Genomic DNA, 25,558 nt, shown 5'->3' on the forward strand with positions numbered 1-25,558 from the left:
ATGTGCTTACCAGGTAGACTTCACTGAGTTCCCTTAAATTATAATGGTTCTCTTCAGTCTTTCCACTCATTCACTGACTGGGGGTGGCGGTGGGGTGAGGGACTCTGTTTAAGATTAAGATTAGTTTAATTTTCAAAAGCTTATTTGTTTTGATTTTGTTTTGCCATGAAAAGGTCTGTTTCAATAAATTACACATTCATTACAAAGATAATTGTCTAATTGAATGAGGTCTGAAAAATGGTGCTGTGGGGGCAGCTAGGTGGCTCAGTGGCTTAATGGGATGTCTAGAGATGGGAGGGAAGGTTCGAGTCTGGCCTCAGACACTTCTTGTATGACCCTGGGTACTTAACCCCCATTGCCTAGTCCTTATTGCCTTGGTACCAATACACAGTATTGATTCTAAGATGGAAGGGAAGGGTTAAAAAAGTGGGGCTGGGAGTTTACTGGGGGGATGAGAAAACTTTCTATTTTTTAGTCTTTTAAAGCATACTTTGGTTTATACCTCTAGATCTATAAAGATCTGATGCATGATATGCCTCTCAGGCATTGAGAGAGCTCAGTGGAAAGGGAATTCGTGAAGCATCCTCTGGTGGCCAAAATATGTATTAATTCCCCCTTCTCATGAATTGGCCATTTGTTTTTTTTTTAGTAAATTGCATAATGCAGGGGAAGAATCTACTAGTGGATGGGTATAGCTATGGAAGGATCATAAAATGTACACTGAGAACTCACACACATGTCCGAGGTATTATAATTAAAAGGGGGAAGTCTCTGAGAAGATTAAAATGTCCTCTTATTGATCCTATTTACAATGAATTGTTTTTGTTCCATAACTGCTTTTGTCATGCTTCTTTGTCTCTTAGTTCAGAATTCAGTTGGTCTGTAAGGGGTCATGGTTTAGACATTCAGCTTCCCTGCTAATCACTGATCTTTTCTTGTCTCCTGGAATTTTGCTCTCCTTGAGAGAAAGGGAGTTGGATCTGATATTGTTAGTCACCAAACTATCCTTCAAGAAAGTCTGGTTTGCTGTCCAAAAGTCTGGACCACTATCTTGTACCTGGTCTTCAATAGTGAATACTTCTTCGACTCATGAGAGAAGAAATGGGGTCATTGCCAAACCCATTACCAATCAGTTACGTTCTGTGCCTTAGCTATATAACCAATCATAATTTCCTAAACCTGTGATGGATGCTACCAATCTCATAACAGTTGATAGATTTTAGGGTCTTCTAAAAGCTGGCTGACAGTCAGGGTCTGGGAGACATGCACAAATTCAGAAACCTCTATTTAATATTTTAAAGGTAAAAGGAATTAAAGGATAGTTGGTAAGAGTTCAAAGATAAGGGATTCCCTAAATCTAAAAAGGGGATTTCTAAACTTTACCCACACCCACTCAAGGTTTCCTCACAAAAATTGCTTCTGTTTGGTTTCCCAAACCTGCTCTCACTCCTTATATCTATCTGATTCCCAAATTCCTACCTAAACAACCCATTTCTAATATCCTTATAAACTTATATATATTTCTTTTTTTTTTTAACCCATACCTTCCGTCTTGGAGTCAATACTGTGTATTGGCTCCAAGGCAGAAGAGTGGTAAGGGCCAGGCAATGGGGGTCAAGTGACTTGCCCAGGGTCACACAGCTGGGAAGTGTCTGAGGCCAGATTTGAACCTAGGACCTCCCGTCACTAGGGCTAGCTCTCAATCCACTGAGCTACCCAGCTACCCCCTATATATATTTCTTAAAAAACACTGTCTCCAGTTTTTCAGTCACTGCTCTACCATCAGCCTGGTCAAAGTTGAGCCTGGTCAACCAGAAATGGCTTCCTGGCCACAAGGCCAAGCCTTGTCTCCTCTCTGCTGTCTTACAGAGAAAAAGACAAAAGATCTTTTTGCTTCTTTTCTGTCTGTCTTCTTTACTCCAACCACTGCCAAACTGCCACTTCTCTCTTCCCAAACTGTAATTCTGGTATTCCCAATATTTCAAAAGGGAATAGCCAGAGAGAGTCAGGAAAAGCAGCCTCCGGGACCTGGCTTAGCCCCAGAGACAGAGAGCTACAGTTGGAAAATTCCAACTCTTACCAGCATCACAGAATTCCAGCAGAACTTGGCTCAAGGTTCCACCCAAGCCTCCAAGGCAAACTGACAGTCTGACAGGATTCACCCCTGCCTCCAACTTATAAAATCCAAATCTATTTGAGCCTTAATAAATGATAAGGAAACTCATACTCGGCCCTCATCCTAGGCTGTTGTCTACATCAATTGTCACCTTCTTCTAGGTTCAAATTAAATGAACTTTGAGATCCCCAGCAGACTTCAAAGACTCCTCAAGAGCAGGATTTCTTTGGGTGAGAGAGATGAACCCAGGGGTCTGGCAGCAGTGCTGATAAGTAGCAAAACCTGGTATTGAGTAGTCAGTCTAACTAAAAAAAGGAAAGAAGAAAACCAAATCGACACTATCCAAGATGAAAAGGGAGGCCTCACCTCTAATGAAGAGGAAATTAAGGCAATCATTAAAAAATTTATGCCCAATTATATGTCAACAAATATGGCAATCTAGGTGATATGTATGAATACTTAGTAGTAGTAGTGGTAGTCTCTCGGTGACTGGGAATGACGATTGTCTTTGTGCATTATCATCTAAGGTGTACCCTCATGTGGCTTTGAAGTCCAAAGGCTGAGGCGCAGAGTTTGTGGCACATGGGGCATGGGATGCCAGTTGTTACGGGAGGTGAGGTTGTGGCCTGGTGTCGGCGTTCACGCGTAGTGGCAAGACGTCGACGTCGTTCATCTTCAAAGGTGGTGGCGGCATGGTGAATGTGGGTTCGCCAGCTGCTTCTGTCAGAGGCAGCGAGTTCTAGTTGCTTTGGTGTCATGCCAGCCCACTTCAAGTTGGACTTTAGCTGATCCTTGAATCTTTTCTTTGGTCGGCCTTGTTTCCTGAGTCCAGCTGACAGTTCACCATAGAATACCTGTCTTGGTATTCGCTGTGGATCCATGCGGATGATGTGTCCAGACCATCGTAGCTGGGTTTTGAGGACCATGACTTCGATGCTGGTGGAGTTGGCTCTGTTGAGGACTTCCTGGTTGGTGATTCGGTCTTGCCATCGGATCCTCATGATTGACCGGAGGGAGCGTTGGTGGAATTGCTCCAGCTGTTTCATGTGCTTCCGGTACAGTGTCCATGTCTCGCAACCATACAGGAGCGAGCTGAGGACCACTGTGTTGTACACTTTGAGCTTCGTCGCAGTGCTTACACCGCTGTGTTGGAGGACTTTGCAGTGGAGCTGCCCGATTGCCTGTCTGGCCTTTACAAAAATATAAATTGCCTAGATTGCCTAGAAATAGATTACCTAAACAACCCCATACCAGATAAAGAAATTGAACAAGCCATCAAAGAACTCCCTAAGAAAAAGTCCCCAGGTCCAGATAGATTCACAAATGAATTCTATCAAACATTCAAAGAACAACTAATCCCAATATTATACAAACTATTTGACAGAATAAGCAAAGAAGAAGTTCTACCAAATTCCTTTAATGACACAAATATGGTACTGATTCCAAAACCAGGCAGGTCAAAAACAGAGAAAGAAAACTATAGACCAATCTCCCTAATGAATATAGATGCAAAAATCTTAAATAGGATACTAGCAAAAAGACTCCAGCAAGTGATCAGAAGGGTTATTCACTATGAACAGGTAGGATTCATACCAGGAATTCAAGGATGGTTCAATATTAGGAAAACCATCCACATAATTGACCATATTAACAAGCAAAATGACAAAAATCACATGATTATCTCAACAGATGCAGAAAAAGCCTTTGATAAAATACAATACTCATTCCTATTGAAAACACCAGGAAGTATAGGAATAGAAGGGCCTTTCCTAAGAATAATAAACAGTATATATCTAAAACCATCAGCAAACATCATCTACAATGGGGATGAACTAGAAGCCTTCCCAATAAGATCAGGAGTGAAACAAGGATGCCCATTATCACCTCTATTATTTAACATTGTAGTAGAAACACTAGCACAAACAATTAGAGAAGAAAAAGAAATTGAAGGTATTAAAATTGGCAATGAGGCGACCAAGCTATCACTCTTTGTGGATGATATGATGGTCTACTTAAAGAATTCTAGAGAATCAACCAAAAAGCTAGTTGAAATTGTCAACAACTTTATCAACAACAAAGTTGCAGGATACAAAATAAACCTGCATAAGTCATCAGCATTTCTATATATCTCCACTCCATTTCAACAGCAAGAATTAGAAAGAGAAATTCCATTTAAAATCTCCCTAGACAATATAAAATACTTAGGAATCTATCTCCCAAGACAAACACAGGAACTATATGAACACAACTACAAAACACTATCTACCCAATTAAAACTAGATCTAAACAATTGGAAAAACATTGCTCATAGGTAGGATGAGCTAACATAATAAAAATGACAATCCTACCCAAATTAATTTACTTATTGAGTGCCATACCCATTGAAATACCAAAAAACTGTTTCACTGAATTAGAAAAAACCACAGCAAAGTTCATTTGGAAGAACAAAGGATCAAGGATATCCAGGGAAATCATGAAAAAAAATGCAAAGGAAGAAGGCCTTGCAGTCCTAGATCTCAAACTATACTATAAAGCAGTGGTCACCAAAATAATAAGGTACTGGCTAAGAGACAGAAAGGAGGATCAGTGTAATAGACTTGGGGTAAATGACCTTAGCAAGACAGTCTATGACAAACCCAAAGATCCCAGTTTTTGGGACCACAACCCACTATTTGATAAAAACTGCTGGGAAAATTGGAAGACAGGAGGGGAGAGATTAGGTTTGGATCAACACCTCACACCCTACACCAAGATAAACTCAGAATGGGTGAATGACCTGAATATAGAGAAGGAAACTAGAAGCAAATTAGGGGAAGACAGAATAGTATACTTGTCAGATCTTTGGGAAAGGAAAGACTTTAAAGCCAAGCAAAAGTGAGAAAAAAAAACACAAAATATAAAATCAATAATTTTGATTACATCAAATTTAAAAGTTTTTGTACAAACAAAACTAATGCATCCAAAATTAGAAGGGAAGCAACCAATTGGGAAACAATCTTCATTACAAAAACCTCTGACAAATTTACTCAAATTACTCAAATTTATAAAGAGCTAAACCAATTGTACAAAAAATCAAGCCATTCTCCAATTGATAAATGGAAATTAATAGGCAATTTTCAGTTAAAGAAATCAAAACTATTAATAAGCATGAAATGTGAATGAAATGTTGAAATGAAAAAGTGTTTTAAATCTCTTATAATCAGAGAAATGCAAATCAAAACAACCGAGGTATCACCTCACACCTAGCAGATTGGCTAACATGACAGCAAAGGAAAGTAATGAATGCTGGAGGGGATGAGGCTAAGTTGGGACATTAATTCATTGCTGGTGGAGTTGTGAATTGATCCAACCATTCTGGAGGGCAATTTGGAACTATGCCCAAAGGGCGATAAAAGACTGTCTGCCCTTTGATCCAGCTATAGCACTGCTGAGTTTGTACCCCAAAGAGATAAAAAGGAAAAAGACTTGTACAAAAATATTCATAGCTGCGCTCTTTGTGGTGGCAAAAAATTAGAAAATGAGGGGATGCCCTTCAATTGGGGAATGGCTAAACAAATTGTGGTATATGTTGGTGATGGAATACTATTGTGCTCAAAGGAATATTAAAGTGGAGGAATTCCATGGGGACTTGAACAACCTCCAGGAATTGATGCAGAGTGAGAGGAGGAGAACCAGTTAAACTTTGTACACAGAGACTGATATACTGTGGTACAAACAAATGTAATTGACTTCTCCTTTAGTGGCAATGTAGTGATCAACTTGTGAACAACAAGTGAACAACTTGGAGGAACCTAGGAGAAAAACCACAATCCACATCCACAGGAAACACCGTGGGAGTAAAAACACTGAAGAACAACAACTGCTTGAATACTGTGATAGAGACATGAGAGAGAGAGATTTTGCCATACTTGTGGACCAAGATGCAAGAGAGGATTCCAACAGAACTTCCCCGGCTGTTGGGAGTTTGAGCTGATAGTGGGGAGGAGCTTTTGGACTTGGTCTCTTTCTGGGAGACACACTCTCTCTCCCTGGAGGTTTGAATCTGGGTGAGAGACTTTTGTGAGGCTGACTTGGCTTTTGGACTTTGTCTCTGGCTCTGAGTAGTAGAAGCTGATCAGGGGAGAAGCTTCTGAGTTGGTGGTCTATTTGAGAGTTGAGCTGGCCAAGAGGAAACTTAGAGACTTTGAACTTTGTTTCTTTTTTTTTCTCTTGTTTCTTCTTTTTTTTAATTTTTAAAAAATTTTTAAAAAATATTTTATTTGATCATTTCCAAGCATTATTCATTAAAGACATAGATCATTTTCTTTTCCTCCCCCCCACCCCCCAAAGCCGACGCTTAAATCCACTGGGCATTACATGTTTTCTTGATTTGAACCCATTGCTATGTTGATAATATTTGCATTAGAGTGTTCATTTAGAGTCTCTCCTCTGTCATGTCCCCTCAACCGCTGTATTCAGGCAGTTGCTTTTTCCTCGGTGTTTCCACTCCCATAGTTTATCCTTTGCTTATGAATAGTGTTTTTTTCTCCTAGATCCCTGCAAATTTTTCAGGGACATTACACCGCCACTAATGGAAAAGTCCATTACATTCGATTATACCACAGTGTATTAGTCTCTGTGTACAATGTTCTCCTGGTTCTGCTCCTCTCGCTCTGCATCACTTCCTGGAGGTTGTTCCAGTCTCCATGGAACTCCTCCACTTTATTATTCCTTTTAGCACAATAGTATTCCATCACCAACAGATACCACAATTTGCTCAGCCATTCCCCAATTGATGGGCATCCCCTCGTTTTCCAGTTTTTGGCCACCACAAAGAGCGCAGCTATGAATATTTTTGTACAAGTCTTTTTGTCCATTATCTCTTTGGGGTACAGACCCAGCAGTGCTATGGCTGGATCAAAGGGTAGATATTCTTTTGTCGCCCTTTGGGCATATGAACTTTGTTTTTATCTGGGTTTAAGCTGAGAGACCCCACTGATTTTTTTGTGAAGAAGAAGAAAGAAGATCTTGAAAAGCCATTGACCTCCATCTTCATAACTGTCTAAAAGTCACATTTGTGACTCTCCAAAACCTCAATTTTATCTCCTTTAGATTAGGGAAATTCCTCATTCCTCTTACTTCAGTTTCCCATCCTGTTATCCCAATAAACCCCTTGACTGAGAAAACAACTAGAGTATCATTATAGTTCACTCAGGAGGGAGGGAAGGAGCCAAAGGCTTCAAGGAAGATTGGGGAGGTGAGGGAGGCAAGGGAGGGAGTGAGGGAGAAATGAGGTTAGGAAATAGATTGATCCATCAGCTATCAGTAGGGATCAATAGGCAAACCCCAGAGTAAACCCCAGGGCAGTCCCTTACAAGTAGTGTCCCCTGTGTACCAGCATCTCTGTGTGTGAGGGATTCCTCAGCATTTCTGTTCTATCTCCACTACCAATAAGCAGCCTCAGATCCCTATAGGCAGCCCTCTCTAGACACAGCCAGCCAGAGAACAGCAGTAAGAGTTTCCTTCAGTTTACCTTTATCTCAACAATAGTTTCCAGTCAGCCAGAGAACAACAGCCATTGCAGAAGAATCATGTTTCCCTTCAGTTTATCCTCTCTAGTTAAACAAGTAACAGTTTCCAGTCAGTTACATATTCTTTATTTCAATTGGCACCCCAAGTCTGACCGTACCCAACAATCACACAGGCAGGAAAGATAGTAAATATGTTCAAACAGGTAGTTTTTGGTGTGGTGTTTTTGGCAGCCATCGCATGTTTTTGGGTTTACCATATTCTTTACAGTAAACTGACTCAAATGGTAGTAGAGCCCATGGATTATGTAATTATGGAAACTGGACAATGACTGTGTTACAATTACCTTTTCAAAATGAATTAGTTCTATGGCAAGTCCTGGCACAAGTCTATGTACTATTCATGGCTGTGTTGCAGACTCTAACCCAAGTGAGGAAAGTTTACAGATTTATGGTTCCCCTACAGGCAGAGAAGGTTATGGCCACTGACAATGACTTAGACAAAATGATCAAAGCAGTATTTGAACAACTCATTAAGGAAAAGGGTTTAGATCTAGTTATGGACAAGGACAATGGGCAATCAGAGAATGCACCTCAGGAAACTGAAGGTAGCAGTGATAATGAGAACCAGGCTGCTAGTGCCCCTGAGAAAATATGCCCATTGAAGGAAGTCATCAAGGTAACAACTAATGCTGGTGCTCTTCACACTAAGGCCCATAGACAACTCACTCCACAGGAACTTGAGTCCATTAAATGCTGCTTTCCAAAATTTGTGGACAATCCTTTTAAAGCCCATAAGGAGCTTAAACAGGCATTCAGAATTTTTGATCCAGATTTCGAAGATATTGATTTCCTTTTATCAGAATTATTCAGTTCCCATGAAAAAATGAACTTTGTGGAGAAAACTAGATCTGAAAGCACTTTTACAAGCTGGCCTACTCCAGATGAAAGAATTGATTTTGATTTCACCAATCTGACCTGTATGTCTTACCTTAAATGGTGCAGGAAGGATTTGCTCCAAGCAATTAAGCAATGCTGTTCTAAACCTGGTGCATGGTCCAAATTTGATAAGATCAGGAAGGAAGAAGGGGAACATCCTGCCACATACATAGACTGTCTGTCAGAGATGGCAGAGGCAATCTTAGGTTTAGAAACAGATAATGAAGAGACAGCTGGCCATGTATGTAGGCAGTTTCTGAGGGGATGCACACCAAATTTGAGGACATTTTTAAAGAACTATTTCCCAAAATATGATTCAGTTTCCCTGATAGAATTGAGAGAAGCTGCAGGTTACCTATATGAAAACAGTTCAGAACAGAACACGGAAGTTAAAGATCTTAAGGAAAAGTTAGAGAAGACTGAAAAGGATTTTAAGCAGAAGGAAATTGAGGAAATAAAAAATCTGAACACAGTAAAGACATACACAAAACCTGTTTCCCAGAAACCTAGTTACCAGGCAAGATCAGTGCAAAGAGAAACTAGGGAATGTTTCTTTTGCCACCAAAAAGGGCACTTGATTAGAGACTGTTTCTTAAAGAAGAAACAGGAGATACAAAGAAAAACATAATGTAGGAAATAGGTATAAGAAATCTACTTGCTGCTCACACTGCAAGTTGAAGTCCTCACAACAGGCTCCTGATCTGAGGGAAATGCAAAAGGCAATAGAAAATGAAGCAAAACCACTATCCACATCCAGAGGAAAAACTGTGGAAGTAAAAACACCGAAGAAAAACAATTGCTTGAATACATGGATCAGAGGGATATGGTTGGGGATGTAGACTCTAAATGAACATCCCAGTGCAAACAACATGGAAATAGGTTCTGATCAAGGACACAAGTAATACCCAATGAAATTGCACATTGGCTGCAGGGAAGGGTGGGGAGAGGGGAGGGAGGGAAATAAAGTGAGTAATATAACAAAAAAAAAATGTGTTTTGCTTCTGACCACTGCCTCCCTTGATCTACTCTCACTTTTATCACTCACACACACACACACACACACACACACACTGCGTATGCACAGTGCATACACAGTGTGTATTAAATATATATATATGTATATATATATATATATATTAAGTGACTTGCCCAGGGTTACACAGCTAGGAAGTAGCTGAGACTAGATTTGAATCTAGGACCTCTGATCTATAGGTCTGGCTTTTGTAAAAATGAATGTCCCTGAGGTAAAAATAAAGGTTCTCTCCACTGATTTTGATGGTATATCAGTGGAGTTCTCAAGGAGTTTCTGGAGAAGGATTTGTATATGAGAGAGATCTGAAGCTTGAATCGACTAGCCTCTCCTCTCCTCTCAGCTCCCCCAAGAGAGAGTTGAGGACAAGTCTCCCCTACCAACTAAACTCAAGGATGGCCTCAGTTCCTCTGGCACAGAGAAGCTTTGGAGACAAGTCCCTGTGAAGTCTTTGCCTCAGTGGGGGATGGTCCTGGTGGCTCTCTGTTGGTCTTGAATCAGATACCTTCTCAAATATATACCAAGAGGCTTGACAAATCTGACTGCTGATTGTAAGATTTAATAATGGATCTATAGGCTAATTGGGTGATGGAGAGTGGGGATTGGTTACCCTAGTGTTTCTCTAATATAGTCTTTCACCTAGTTAGCATAATTTTATGGATCCAGGTTTCTCTATCCCGTACCCTCAACTAAATAATCCCATTATTAATTTATGTATTTATCTGGACTAAAGAAACTATAAAGAGATAGGTGCAAGAAGGCTGGAAGGGTAAGGGAGCTGGGCTCTCTCTCTTCCTTGAATCTACAGCCCCCTTTTGGGGTTTGAGGTATCTTCTCCTCAGTTGAGAGGTGGTTGGAGATATAAGACAGATAAGTTTGTGGAAGAACTTGAATACAGAAACAGGATATTCTCTTGTAGCTCTTGGTGAAATTCTCAGCCCAGGAACAGGTTTTGCCAGGTCAAGGACTCAGCTCAAAAGGCCTGGAATTCCTTGTAGATCTTTCTCAGGTCAGTTTCCTTTCCCAGAATAACCTTACTATCTAACCAACAAAGTGATGCCAAGATTCCAAAAATCCTCTCATGCACTTATCATTACGCCTTCAATCCACCAAACCACTTAGTTGCCCATATTTTAAACTAAATCTGCTGCTTCCCCAATGGCTCTGATACAACACGATAATCTTTTGACCACCATGACCTGAGGTGTGACTGTAGTCCCCAGTACTATGTGAAAATTGTCCCTGTGTTTTTGCATCAGCAGCCCCATAACATTTCTTCCTTTCAGTCAGAAAGAAATGAAAAGGGAAGGTGTAATTGGGGTGGCCTGGAGTTGGGGGGATAGCAGAGCAGATTTAAATTCCTGGAGGGCTTTGAGAGCATCTAGAGGGAGGTACAATGGGTTAGGTACAGAGTCCTTAAGAAGGTCATATAGGGGTTGAGCTATTAATGAAAAAGAGGTGTGATTGAAGAAATTTGGGCACAGACAGAAGAAATGGCATGCAAAGCAAAGAGAACAAAGACACATGGAGCACAGATCATTGGGGCAGGAGAGAGAGGAGAGGGTGAGAATTCCATGGAAGTTTGAAGAAGTTGACAGTTATACCCCAGCTATCCTGATCTCATTCTTCTTCTGTGGAGAGTGGCCTGAAGACATCATTTCATCTTCTCACCTTTTCTACCTCTAATTGGAGCTGAAAAAGATAGTCTTGCCCAGAAAAGACTTCTAGCAGTTTTGCTACTATCTTCCTTTAGGGGAAGATATTTTGTCCTTTTGGAGAGACTTATTTCAAAGCCTACAACCAATATTACCACTTAGAATTAGGGAAACCCTTTCCCTTTTTTTCAGCCTTATCCTTATTTCCTTCTCTCCAAAAGAATAAAAGATCCTTTAATTAAAGAAATTAGTTTGAAGAATTTTGTTGTTAGAGGAAGGACTTTGACTTACCATCTGTGAAGAAAACCTCCATTAGGTTGCTTGGTGAGAAAGGACAGGAAGTTGGGGGGGGGGTGCTCAGGATTCAGCTTCTTTCATTCAACTACTTCCTGGTGTGACATCTTTTGATTTCCCCAAATATATCTCACCAATTCCCCTCTCTAGTACAGAGGGTATCCATAACCAACAGAACCTGTTAACTCCCCCAAATCCATGAAGCTGATGTTTAGTTCTGTGTGGAGAAATTGAGTATAGCAATTACATGAGAGGAATCAAGGGGCACTTCCTCAGGGTTAATCAAATGGCAAAAAAACCTGATAGTAACACAAAACTGCAATTTTTTCTTGTATGTCTTATGGCCATGATGGTGAACCTATGGCATACTTGCCAGAGACAGCAAGTAGAGACCTCTCTGTGGGTAAGCATGCCAAGGACCCAGTGCCCACCCCTGCAGAATAGAGTTCACCAGAGTTCCTAATTAGAAAGCCAGAGGGAGGCAGGATTGCTCCTCCCAGCAGTCCAATGGGAGTGTTTCCTCCCTCCCCTTGGTGTAGTAAGGGGGGGGAGTGGGATATGCCTTGCACTCAGTGGGGGGGGGTATGGGCATGGCACTTGGTGGGGGGTGAGGTGGGATGGGAAGAGCATCTCATGGCCTTTCAAAATTAATTGTGTGAGGAGATAAAAAGAATCAGAGTAACATGACCCCAGAGAGGGAGAGCAAAGGAGGAGGTCATCCACCCACTGAAGGAGGCTTGAGGAGCCAGGAAATTCTAACATTGTAGGGGCATGGCACAGAATTTGAGAAACGTTAAGTGGGACTTTCAACGTACCCCTGGGGAAGCAGGCGAATACTGATAAATATTGGTATGGGGGAGGGGGGTAAGAGGAACAAGAAAATAAGTGCTCTAGAGATCAATTATAGTGAAGTGGATAGAAGATGGAGGAATATTAGTAAGGAAGTTATGCTGGTTTGGCACTATTGTTGCCCCAGGAAGTACAATAGCATTAAAGACCCATAGATCATGGACAAGCCTCCAACAGAGCCTGCTTCATTTGTGTATGTTAAGGATCAATGTATTAAACAGGCTTGTACATGCAAAGTGTAATAGAGGGTGTTTTGGTGGTAAAGAACTAGAGAGGCAGAATGGAGTGCTCTCCCCCTTAAGGCAAGGCAAAGGAGGGATATGTGTTAAGGTTGACCAGAAAGGAGAAGGAGGGTGAGTATGTTTGTTTCTCCCTTCAGCCTTTCCTAATTATGGCCCCTCACCTAGCCTGCCGGTGTAAAGATTAAAATTTAGGGGAGACTGAGGCAGGTAGAAACTAGTTTCTCTCTGCAAGGAGTATTATATTTTATGAGGTTTATTAAAGGTTGAGAATTAAAGAAAAGACAGGATAAGAAATACGTGCCTAGGCCAGAGTGGCCTAGACAAGATCTCACCTACATTATGGAAGATACACCTCTGCTCCCAAATGGAAGTCCAAAAGACCAAAAGCCTTTGCAATCAGCTTAAATCCCTTCTCGATCTCGCCCACCTCAGAATTCCGTGAGATTACAAAGCATTCTGGGGAAGTGGAGCAAAGGCTTGTGGGGATTGAAGTCCAGAGTTCGAGTCTATTTTTCACATTTGATTATGTTTTTATGATCCTTTGGGGAAGGACTTCTTCCCAGAGGATCAAAGGGGGGGGGGAATGTAAAATTGAGATTTGAACTCTGGACTCCATTCCCCAGGAGTCCTTGCTAGCTCCCAGAATGCCCTCTAATCTCATTGAATTCTCACCTTGGACGAGAACAAAATTTTATTTAAAGGGTCTTCCCCGTAGGCGGGGCAGACATGGCTCTTTTCATAATGTAGGTGAGCTTGTGTCTAGGCCTCTCTGTGGCCTGGACACGTGTTTTCTTATTCTGTATTTTCTTTAATCCTTAACTTTTAATAAACCTCTAAAAATATAATACTCCTTGTAGAGAGAAACTAATTTCTGCCTGCCTCAGTCTCCCCTAAATTTTGATATTTACACCGGGTTACTCCCCTCTATCACTTTGTTGCTGTTCAGCAAGCTCCTCTTCGTAGGAGGAGAGAAGTCACTTCCCTCCCAACTCAGTTTAAGCTTCCCCTTACTCAGTCTTCAGCCAGTTATAAAAGATCTCAAGTTTATGTAGTTTGGTAATAAAACAGGATGGAGTGGGGAAAGGTTGGTAAATTGAGGGAGGAGGGAAGAGGAAGAAAGGGGTCCCTAACTGTCTAAACTCTTCCCCCTAAAAGTTGTGGGGAACTTGGTTCAATGGCCTCAAGTCCCAGAAGAGGTTCAGAGTCTTGAACCCTGGTTTCAGCCCTGCCAGCAGGAGCTTCAATTCAGGTGGGGAGACTGTGGAGATTCTTCTTATGGACTTTTCTTCTTTCTGTCTTTATCTACTTGTGGGGTTTTTGAGAGAATGGAAATAAGGATTTCAGGGGAAAGGGTTTTCTTGGGATCAACCCAACCAAGACTAGACTTCACCTCTGCTATCTCACAGAGAGAGAAAAAGAGAGAGAGAGAGAGAGAGAGAGAGAGAGAGAGAGAGAGAGAGAGAGAGAGAGAGAGAGAGAGAGAGAGAGAGAGATTGGGAGCCAGAGTCAGAGTCCCAATTGCTTGCTCTCTGGATTCTTTTTCCTTAAGATTCCAAAATATATCCACCCCCACCCCTCAACCCTCCCAGCTGCTGGAACCTTTGCTCTTTTCATTTCTACACAGTCTCTGGGGTCTCTTGTGAATCACTCCTCTTCCACAAAAGATAAGGTCAGCCTCCAAATCAAGTGGAATAAGAGGTTGAGCTCCTTCAATGTCTTCATGACTAAGGGTGTTGTAGGGGTGTACAGAGGTGTACCCCTGGGGTTTGGGAAAGATACCTTTTTTTAAGAATGCAAGACTCCAAAACTTAACTTAAAAGTAAAGAGAGATTTATTAGTAATGATGAATTTTTGGCAAGCAAGACAACATGAGTGGAGCAACCTCGGAGGTTGCTCTCAGAATGCCTCAGTTCTGGGGTTCTGCTATTCTTTTACAGCCATGAGGACTTGACTCTGGGGCAAGGGGCTGGCCAGGAGGTTTTCCTGAAGGCATGGGGGTGGTTCTCATGATGTGAAAGACAGATGGATGAGGTGTGTCTCTTTGTCCATCTCAAATCAATGGGACAATCAAAGGAGGACAATCCTCTCAGGGCCAGATGTTTTGGGTTGGGAGTCTGAAGGTGTAAGGGAGCAAAGGAATTTCCCTGATATTAGTTTGCTTGAGTTTCTGGGGATACAATGCCCATGACAAGGGGATTCTGCTTAATAAAGGGAAGGGGTTTTGAAGGGTCAATCAACCCGAATGGGGGGAGCACCTCAAAGTCTGGCCAATATTAGAGGAGAAAGTTGCCCAGACAAAAGAGGAGAATGATTTCAGTGGGGTAAGCATCTACACCACTATGAAAAATAGACCAAATTAGGGGATACAAAACCAACTCTAAAGAAGGGCTTACAGATAATACAAGCCATCCCTTAGCACTGAATTCAGTGCAAGCTTGGTGGGCTGAGAGAAAAATCACCCTTAAATGGTTTGGCAACTGACACAAAGGATAAAGGGGTTTTCTCCAGATAAACTACCAGTTGAAGAAGGCAGGGCTGAGAAAAGGGAATAGAGTGCAGCATGTTTGAAGCCCCTACGATAACAACAGTTTTATCACTTTGAGGAAGGGGGTAGAAAAATTCAGAGCCCTGAAGAATTTCCTCCAGAATCAATAGTTAGTGGGACAGAGGCTATGGGGGGAAGACACATGAGGGGAATTTGGTAATGGGAGCAGACACTAAATCCTCAGAACCCCATCATTGACCTTTTCCTTTAGGGTTTTTCATTGAAAAGTTCCTTTGCTGGGAATACTGAGACTTTCCTTAACAGAGCCCAACATTCTCATTCTGAACTCCAATGTGTGAATTTTTTGGCATCAAAAATAAGAATGATTTGATTGGCCAACCTGATCCAGTTGTGGCTTATTATAATCCTGCCTCTGCAGCTGAGTGAGCTGAGTTTCATAATATTATCAGCCTTCAAAGGAGGCCAAAATCTCCTGAAGTTTATCAGCTGCATTGAAGATGACATTCATTTCCTTAGTTTGCCAACCTAACATATTCCTTTTGACCAAATCGCTAAGTTCTTTTAGTAGTTCCAATTGCCATTTATGAAATGCACCCCATTTTGGCACCTTAATTTTCTTTCCTGCCTGATCTAAAGTTTTCCTTAGAAAATTAATTTTGTCACAGTCAAATGTACCCCATGGGGACCAACAATTCTGAGGATTTTCTTTAGTTATACATTGCCAATTGTCAAGATACTTGCCAACTTTGTGCCCATGAATCAAAAACATTTGTCCTGCTGCTCCAATATTCATTGGAAGCTCCTTCTTGCTAACCTGATTCCCCAAAGCAGAAGGAAAATGGCCAAAGCAAGTAATTGATCCTGAAGCCGAGAGTTCCCAAGAAGAGACAGACAAAATCCCCTCTTCAGTCACTATACCAAAAATTCCCTTTCACAAAGGAACAGTGGGCTCAACTAAAAGGAAGAGCTTGAAAGCATTTGAGAAAGTGGGGGGGGGGGGGCTGCTGCTGCCCACTCTCTGCAGGGGGTCTAGACCAAGTTGAAGCATAAAGGGCCCCTTCAAGGTACCTACCTACCTACCTGTACCTTGGCTGAATTGGGAGAGCAGTAGTGACTTCCTCTTTCTGATCCCACTGCTGTGCCACCAAGATGGTCAACCCTAAAACCAAAGAGCCACTATTGTTAGTTTTATATAACCCGTATTCCATTGAGAGAGAATTCAAAAGATACATGTACTATATTACATATGTTTTGGGGAAAGTGGGCAGGGGGTCTCTGGGACTGATCAAAGTGGGAAAGCTTTAAGTCAATATGGGAGATGGTTATCAGCTGCCTGGAATGTTGGAATATTGAGCAGGATGCAAGAATGAACTTTGATAAGATAGAGGTGTAAAAAATAGACTCGAATACAGGACTACAATCCCCACAAGCCTTTGCTCCACTTCCCCAAAATGCTTTGTAATCTCACAGGAATTCTGAGGTGGGCCGAGATCTAGGAAGGATTTCAGCTGGTGGCAAAGGTTTTTGGGGCTCTCTCTTCTTTTGGACTTCCGTTTTGGAGCAGAGGCTCTCTTCCATGATGTCAGGTTATTTTGTCTAGGCCTCTGGCCTAGGCACATGTTTCTTACTTGTATATTCTTTAATCCTTAATCCTTAATAAACTTCTAAAAAAAATATAATACTCCTTGCAGAGAGAAACTAATTTCTACCTGCCTCAGTCTCCCCAATATTCCTAAATTTTAATCTTTACAGAGGGAAGGTTATTTGCAGAAGCCCTGGGGCTTCTCAGGGCTGGGTTAACTAACCTCTTTCAGGATTTATGTTAGGATAGGTGCCATCTATCTTAACAGGCTAACCCTGGTATTTCTCACTAGAATCTGAAAAATAAGGCAGTTCTGATAACATAAGGCTCATATTCAAGTCCATAAGACTTTGTACTCTGGTTAGAATTATATTCACACTCATTATTTTCACTTCCACAAATACCTGTATTCCCAAGTCTCTTCTGTCTCTAGAAAATAAATACTCTTTTGCCCCCTGCCCTAGCCTTCCTTTCTAGAGTAGCAGAAAGTAAGGGATCTCCTTTCCTTGGCTTTAAAAAAAAAGTATGGCCATTAATTATTCATGGCATTGTTAGAATATTTTTCCATGGTTACATGATTCATGATTTCTCCCATCCCTCTTCCCTCCCCAACCCCGAGCTGACAAGCAATTCCACTGGGTTATACATGTAGGTACATACATGTTTTGAATGGGGTCAGAGGATGTTAGAGCTAGAGAGGATCTTACAAAGAAACCCAACTCCAGGTATGGTAAGCCTCAAGAGAACTTGATTACTATTGGATCTAGGAACCCCGGTGTCTTGGGTCAAATCTAGACCTCTTTCTATCCTGCCAGACTTCTTTTTTTTTTTTTAAACCCTTACCTTCTGTATTGGAGTCAATACTGTGTATTGGCTCCAAGGCAGAAGAGTGGTAAGGGCTAGGCAATGGGGGTCACGTGACTTGCCCAGGGTCACAAGCTGGGAAGTGTCTGAGGCCAGATTTGAACCTAGGACCTCCCATCTCTAGGCCTGGCTCTCAATCCACTGAGCTACCTAGCTGCCCGCCAGACTTCTTTTTTAAATGAATGGTAGTCCACACTCATTCACTTCGGGTTTAGTAGAGCCATCTTGTTTGAATTGTTCTCTTCTGATTTTTCTTCTTTAGATCTGAAAGAAGATTAGGTTGCTCAGTCTGTTGCTGCAAATGGGCAGGCCACCAGGGAAGAAGCTGCTTCCTTGTGTCAAGCTCCTCCAATCAAACTCTTACTAATTAATGCCTCTCATTTTCCCCAGGTCCAGACCTAGCTGCTGAGTGTACCTCACCCAATCAAGGTATGCTGTAAGCTTGGCAGAACAATAGTCCTTGAGTGTGTACACTGAGGGTGAACTCTGTTGTTCTCAGTCTGTTACTGTCAAAACCATGACCAGAACCACAGGTCAGCTCAGACCAACCATGCCAGCTCTGAGTAATGGAAAACTCTTACAGGAACCACATCTCAGCCAGTGTGGATCTGTTATGAATACATTTTCAATCACCTACAAAACTGATTGTCCTCTTTGATACTGGACAAACTCTAAGAAGAGACTCTCAGCTGCTGGACAATCTCTCTCATTGCTAAACAAACTTTACATTGTTACTGCTATGCCTTCTTTGTCTCCCCACAACTATATGTATTAAGCCTGCACCTTGGCATTTGGGGCTAGACTTGGGTAAGAGTCTTTCCCAGACTGCTCCTTACCACTTCAACAGAATAAAACTTTGAAGTGCCTGATGGGTACTTAGGGCTATTCTCCTGTTCTTTGAGTGGGTGGTTGACATTTGTAAACTTGTATCTCTTCTGACAAGAAAAGTGCTCTTGGGTATCCTTATCTATCTCCTTCTCCTTGAGGGATACTGTCTTCAATTTGGGTTTATACTTTGTTGCTCCTTCAGTGTGGATCCCACTGGGAGGGGAACAAGGGACATTCCTCCAGCTGGCTGCTGGGTCTGAGGGGGCTTGCCAGCCAGGGCTTTGCTGGGAGAGAAGAGGTCAGTTTAAATAGTTACGGAATAGTGCTGAGAATACTCCCTCTGGGGTCAGAGAATTAGGGCTCAAATCTCTTTTCTGATATTTCTTGGGTTACTTTGGACAACCCATTTAACTTCCAAAGGCTTTGGCTTTCTCCTATGTAATAGGGCCGGGTTTCTTGGTGGGATGAGGCAGTCAGTCAGCCCAGCAAGGAAGTTCTGAGAAACCAGGGTATCTGTGACTTGAGCATAAGAGGAACTCTGGACTTGAAACTTGGAACTCTTCTGTACAGGAATTGTGCAAAATTGTGAATCTAATCCCTTTCCCCTCTTATTTAGTCTATAAATGTACAATAGATTCTCTCCCACCCCCCAGTGTATCTTCTCTCACAAGTCTGTTTCATTGATTTAATTTTGCAAACTTGTCATTTCTTGATTGACAGTTAAATACTGATACTTTTTGTATTATTGATTTTTGTGTCAGTAGTGACATACTGATAGTTGAGACTGTTAATGATATTGTTCTGTATTACTAAGTCCTATATAAGTATTGATATTAAGTTAAAGGTGAGAAATCTGGAATCTCTAGACTATGTCATTCTTTTCACATTTAAAATAGATGTAGAGGGGGTCACTGGGTAGCTCTAGTGGATTGAGCCAGGCCTAAAGACAGGAGGTCCCTGGGTTCAAATCTTGCCTCAGATACTTCCTAGCTGTGTGACCCTGGGCAAGTCACTTAACTCTAACTCCCTAGCCCTTACTGCTCTTGTCTTGGGACCAATACATAGTATTGATCGTAAGGTGGAAGGTAAGGGTTATTAGAAACAAACAAACAAATAAATAGAACTTGCCTGTTTGCCTTTTGTGAAATTAAAATGTCCTACAGTTTTTTAGGGTGAGAATTTCTAAACCTGAAATCCACAAGAAGATGATATTTCTTGCTGCTTCTATAAGGGAAGAGATGGGAATAAGCATTTATTATGAACCTTTCATATGTCAGCAGTGTGCTTAGCACTTTCCAAATATTATCTCCTTCTTTTTATACATAACATAAATATTATAATTATGATATCATATTACATATATAATCCTGGGAAGTAGGTGCTATTATTATCCCCATTTTACAAGCGAGGAAACTGAGTTATATAAAAGTTAAATGATTTCCCCAGGGTCACATAGTTAGTATCTGAGGGAAGATTTGACCTCAGGTCCTCCTGACTCAAGGCCCAATGCTCTCTCCACTGCATTACCTAAATGCTTCATCTTGAGGCTGTTTCTCTTCTTGTTCTGGTACATGAGTCTGCAGTTCCATTTGGTTTACCCTGACAGTAGCAAGCAACCATTAGGGGAATTTCAGAGGCCCTTTGGAAGAAACACCCAGAGGAAATTGCTCAAACCTCTGTGGGGATCATCAATAATATAACTGGAAGCTGAATGAATTTTGTCATATCTTGGCTTGAATGAGAGAGTCATTTGGAAAAGTTTCTAGCCAGGGATTTTTCTTGTCTGAGAACTAAGTGACACTAAATTGACTCCATATCCCTCTGCCCTCTGGGTAGAGTTCCTTATAGCTCAGAAAGCTCAGTGCCCACCAGGTGGGAAGCCAGGCTTTTGGTTTGGGGTGTTTTGTTTTTTTTAAACTCATGAGTTGAGAAGGACCTTTCAAGGCTAAATTATGCAAACATATTTGGTAAACTATAAAAAGGTTCTTATCTTGTTGAATTTGCAAAAATCTGTGTTGGGGATAATTCTGACTTTTGTCTATTTAAGTAGGATTGTAGATGATCATTTAACACACTGGTTCTTTTGAAATTTTACTACCTGACACTACCCCTCTCTGAACACCCCATACACCCCTCTGGTATGGAGGGCTTGTCGTGCCCTCCTAGAGCAGCTCTCCAGCCACTGACCCTCACCTGACACCCAGTTCTCACTTGTGGCTCCTAGTAGTTGCTAGCATGCGGCAGCGGCCACACCCTGAGCAACGGCTTCGACAGGCCGGCTAAACCTTGTGAGGGTAGCCATTGGGTCGTCGACCCCTGGGGAACCAGGGCTTTGCTCACCCAGTATGTGAAGACTGCTTCCGCCGAACACATGGAAGAAATGAACAAGAAGGTTCAACGGCTGAGATGGCGACGCAGGAAAGCACTGTGGAGTGCTCAGGGTGTGTTGGAGCACAAAAGACAACATGGCCATCCAATGCAGCTGAAGAAGTCTCCAGGTGTAACGACTTTTCGTGCCACTGGACCCAGGTTTCCAACGCCGAGAGAATGAGACTGTCTCTGTGCATCGACTCTTCCACTTAAGTCTCTTTCATGCACACTCATCTATCCATAGATGAAAACGCACAAAGACAATCGTCATTCTCGGTTACTAAGAGACTACTACTACTACTACCTGATACTGGGGAAGCAAGTGAATATGCTGCAGAGAACTGGGACAGAGAATTTGGGACAAGGACTAGATTTGAAAATGCACCCCTCAGAACAGCTAGGTAGCATATTGGATAGAGTATTAGGCATGAATTCAGGGGGACCCTGGGTTCGAATTTGGCCTCAGATACTCCTAACTGTGTGACCCTGGCACTTGGGATAAACTGTGAACCTAAGCCCCTTTCCCTCCTCAGTCTGAAATGGTGTGGTCTGTGTAAGGCATTATGCCTCTGACATATTGAGTGATTTTGCATACGTGTGGTCATACTTTTGAAGTAAATATCACTTTATAAAATTGAATCTAACTTTTAGTAGCTAAATGGAACTGGAGTGTAGAGGACTCACCCTTTGCAATCAAGGGAATACTATCAGTAGGGACATTGACAGAGAGTACAGACCCCCTCCCCCATCTTCAAAAAGGGAACGAGGAGGATCCTAGGGAGGGGCTGTACATAACAAATCTGGCCCTTCAGCAATGGGAGTCAAGGTAGTCAAGTATTACACAAAGACTTCCCATAATTCCTAAATTTTCAAGTTGTTAAATCTTAAAAACCAGAGAACAGTTATCCTATTCCTCTACAAACCAAAGAGCCTGAGGCTTTGTTAAGATTAAGAGATAAGTGGTTGGATATGAATGAAGGTATAGGCATGTAGAAACAGGAAGAGTTGAGCATTGAATGGCTATGAGGTGAGGGATAGTGAGGAGTGGAAGGTAATGCCTTCTAGTAACAGTAGTCACATTGGCTACCTCACAGGAACCTAGTGAGGAAAGTATTTTTGTTATCTTTAAAATGCTATATTAATAGGACTTGTTTATTCAATTTGTTAAATTACTGTTAATTATTTTAAAATTTAATATTTTTAATTATTTAGTAAATATTAGTTAATCAAAAAATTATAATCAATACAAATTATAATATTAATTCCAGTGTTTATTAGCTACCTACGTGAAGTGCTGAGGAAGAGCTGAAGAGAGGCAAGACATAGCCCCTTACATCATGGAATGCACTCTGTAGTAAAGGGGCCCGGACATATGCACATACCATATACAAATGAATTACTATATGCTAGCTACAGTAAAGAGTAGAATGGAAGAGGAGCAGAAGAGATATACAAGATGGCTGGATTGCCATTATTGACCTGTATAGGTGCACAGAATACATCTTCCTGATTTTTAAATCCTTTCTGAAATAGCAATCTGGAATTTCTGGGAAGTTTAAAGTTATATTTTAAAAAGAAAATCACACCAATTTGTTTTTGATATGGATGGGTATATTTGGAGGTAAGGGCAGAGAAAGGAAATTTAAGGAAAAGCAAAATAGATTTCTATACACTAGGGGGAGGGCATGAGCAAGGCCAAGAGAGGTTTTCAGTTCCAAACAATGACAACTTGCTCTCTATGACTTTGTTAAAGTTGGTACCAAAGTGAAAAAAATCCTCTAGCTGTAGAAATCTCTCCTCTTCCCCACTGGACTGGACTGCTAGGTGAAAAGTTCCATAGTCCAAGTTTTTCTTCAGCATTTCCTTTGTTTTTCTTTTCTCAGAAAAGAAAGTGAAATAAATCCAGGGTTCAAATTTGTATGCATATGCATACAACACAACAATAAAACAACATATTCTTTCTTGCACACATGGAGAGGAGCAAGGGAACAGCTCCCTGTGGCACACTCTGGAACATGTACCATTGGTTCTCAAACATAGCCCTATAGTATGTTGAGAAGAAAATAGTATTGTACCAATTTAAGGAATGGGATTTCACTTTTCTGTTCATTTAATAATCAAGCAGCCTCAAGGTTGATGCCATCAGTATAAATTAAAACAACTGTTTAAACAACATAGATAAGAAAATAAACAATTAAGGAAATGTTTGCACAGGAGTACATGTAGTTCACTCTAGAAAGGAAAGAGCTATATGTGTAAAGGCAGGAGTGAAGGGATTTACAGAAAAATGGAGGAAAATGACTTGTCCCTAGATGGACAGAGCAGAGGAAATAAATATAGTAGTTGAGCTAATGTTCCTCACTGGACCTGGGACCAATCTTGGTCCTCGTGATTCTCATTTTGTTACCACCTCACTTTATTAGTACCTGATCTAGTTGTCTCTGACATTCTCCTCTCCTGACCATCACTCTTAAAAAATTAATTAATTAAGAATATTTTTCCATTGTTACATAATTTATGATTTTTTCCAACCCTCTTCCTTTCCCCATCGTGGAGCTGCTAAGCAATTCCTCTGAGTTATGCATCTATCATTCTGACCATCACTCTTAACTGCCCTTAAGTGAAATAGAATGGAATCCTAGGGACACTGTCATCTAAGCCTCTGTTAGCTTCATGTAACACATTTCCTGTAGCACATCCTTGTGCTAGCTTTGAATTCTTTGAATTCCATACAAAACTATGGGTAAAACCACAAGAACTTCAGGTATTCTGAGCAATTTATGTGTCTTATAAACAAACATTTTTATTACCAAATTTTAGGGAAATGATTCTGGGCAGAGTAAAACCATATTACATATGTAAACATTAGAATATTCACTGACGACTTCTGGTCAAGATGGAGGCTTAGAGGCAGCAAAAGTTCAGACCTCTGAAAACCCTTCCTTACTGATCACAAGCTGAATGCTCCTAGGGGACTGAAATTCAAACTTAACAACAAGACAGAACTGGGGAACCCTCTTTCTGGACTCGGATCAAAAAGTACACCCCCCAAAAACCAGAATCCTAGATCACTTGGTTCTAAGGGGAAGACAGAAGGAAGATCCCAGGACCCCTCCCCCCCAACCCAGAGGGCTGAGCTCAAGGCAGCAGTGGGAACCTCAGGGCCTGCAAAAGGGTCTCAGGGGCAGCTATTCTGAAGGGCACACTTTGAACACAACCTGGGCCAGTCTCGGGGGCTTCCAACACAGAGGGCAGGGAAACAGAGAGACAGGAGGGAGCTTGTAGCCCCCTGGCTGGGTCCTTCCATCTGAGTCTCACTGGAGGTTTTTGCTTTGGGGCACATCCAGAATAACCCAGCTGAACCTAATCCCATCAGGAGCCCTCAGAGTTCAGGGAGGCCAGGACCACTCTCCCCTTAGAGTGCAGGGTCTTCTGAAAGGATAGAAACCTTGGGGCCTGCAAAGGCACTGAGGTACCTTGTGGACAGTGCTATGCCAGGCTAGGAGCATGGAAGTAAGGCAGCGGAGAAGCAACTGGAGGGAACTGAGAGCAGTAACACCTGAAAAGCCAGCAGGAAGGGGAGGGCAGACCCTGGACTTCCCTGGGAAGACAGCGCAGCTGTGGAGAATGGACAATTTGCCTGGGGCTAAAGCCTCGGACCATCAGACAGATACACTAAGAGCCAGTCCTCCTCATTCAGATAGAGATGGCAAATAGTACAGAAGTGCAAAAGCCTCCAAACACCAAGAAAAGCAAGAAGAAGGGGGTGACTTTGGACACATTTTATGGAGCAAAAATACAAAATACAGAGGAGATAGAAGAGGAAACACAAACAAATGCTCCAAAACCTTCCAAAGGAAATGGAAATTCTCCACAAACTCTTGAAGAATTTTTTTTTACGTATTTTTTTTATGATTATTTTTTTTACGATTTACGTAAATTATCAAAAAGATGGAAGCCTTCTGGCAGGAAAAATGAGAAACAATGCAAAAGGAACTCAGCAATCTGAGGAACCAAAATATGCAAATGTAGAAACAGCTCGAAGCCTCAAAAAACAGGTCAGACCAAACTGAAAAGGAAAACCAGTCTTTAAAGGTCAAAATCAGGCAACTGGAAGACAATGATCTTGCAAAAGAGCAAGAATTAATAAAGCAAAGTCAAAAGACTAAAGAATTAGAAAACAACATAAAATATCTCACTAACAAGGTGACAGACCTGGAAAACAAAGGAAGGAGAGACAATCTGGGAATCATTGGTCTATCAGAAAAGCCAGAAATAAACAGTAATCTTGATATCATAATACATGATATCATCAAAGAAAACAGCCCAGAGATTCTAGAAAAAGGGGTCAAAATATGCATTGAAAGAGTTCACAGAACACCCTCTACACTAAATCCCCAAAAGACAACTCCCAGGAATGTAATCGCCAAATTCCAAAGCTTCCAAGCAAAAGAAAAAAATCTTACAAGAAGCCAGAAAAAGACAATTTAGATATAAAGGAACACCAATCAGGGTCACACAGGACCTAGCAATTTCCACTCTGAATGACTGTAAGGCATGGAACATGATATTCAGAAAAGCAAGAGAGCTGGGTCTTCAACCAAGAATCAGCTATCCATCAAAATTGACTATATACTTCCAGGGGAAAGTATGGGCATTCAACAAAATACAAGATTTCCAAGTGTTCGTAAAGAAAAGATTAGAGCTCTGTGGAAAGTTTGATATCCAAACACAAAGAGCAAGAGAAACATGAAAAGGTAAATATGAAGGAAAGGG

At 41.5% G+C, this 25,558-nt stretch overlaps 2 protein-coding genes across 6 annotated transcripts in view; one reads left to right on the forward strand and one right to left on the reverse strand.

Annotated features, from left to right (window-relative positions):
- The window catches only part of LOC103105951 (SLAM family member 5-like), a 61,359-nt gene extending 42,384 nt beyond the window's left edge, over window positions 1-18,975 (forward strand). For 2 of the 3 annotated variants that reach the window (XM_056816209.1, XM_056816210.1), the window contains one exon: window positions 17,975-18,973. In XM_056816209.1, the coding sequence (XP_056672187.1) occupies window positions 17,975-17,993 (19 nt within the window). In that variant the 3' untranslated portion in view covers window positions 17,994-18,973. Of the gene's footprint in view, window positions 1-17,974 lie in introns of all 3 variants that reach the window. The other variant, XM_056816211.1, reaches the window with a different exon arrangement.
- LOC130453513 (SLAM family member 5-like) overlaps window positions 1-25,558 on the reverse strand; it is a 196,455-nt gene that overhangs the window by 93,935 nt on the left and 76,962 nt on the right. The gene's annotated exons all lie outside the window — the stretch shown is intronic.

Source organism: Monodelphis domestica, chromosome 2, assembly GCF_027887165.1.
Source record: "Monodelphis domestica isolate mMonDom1 chromosome 2, mMonDom1.pri, whole genome shotgun sequence".
NCBI lineage: Eukaryota > Metazoa > Chordata > Mammalia > Didelphimorphia > Didelphidae > Monodelphis > Monodelphis domestica.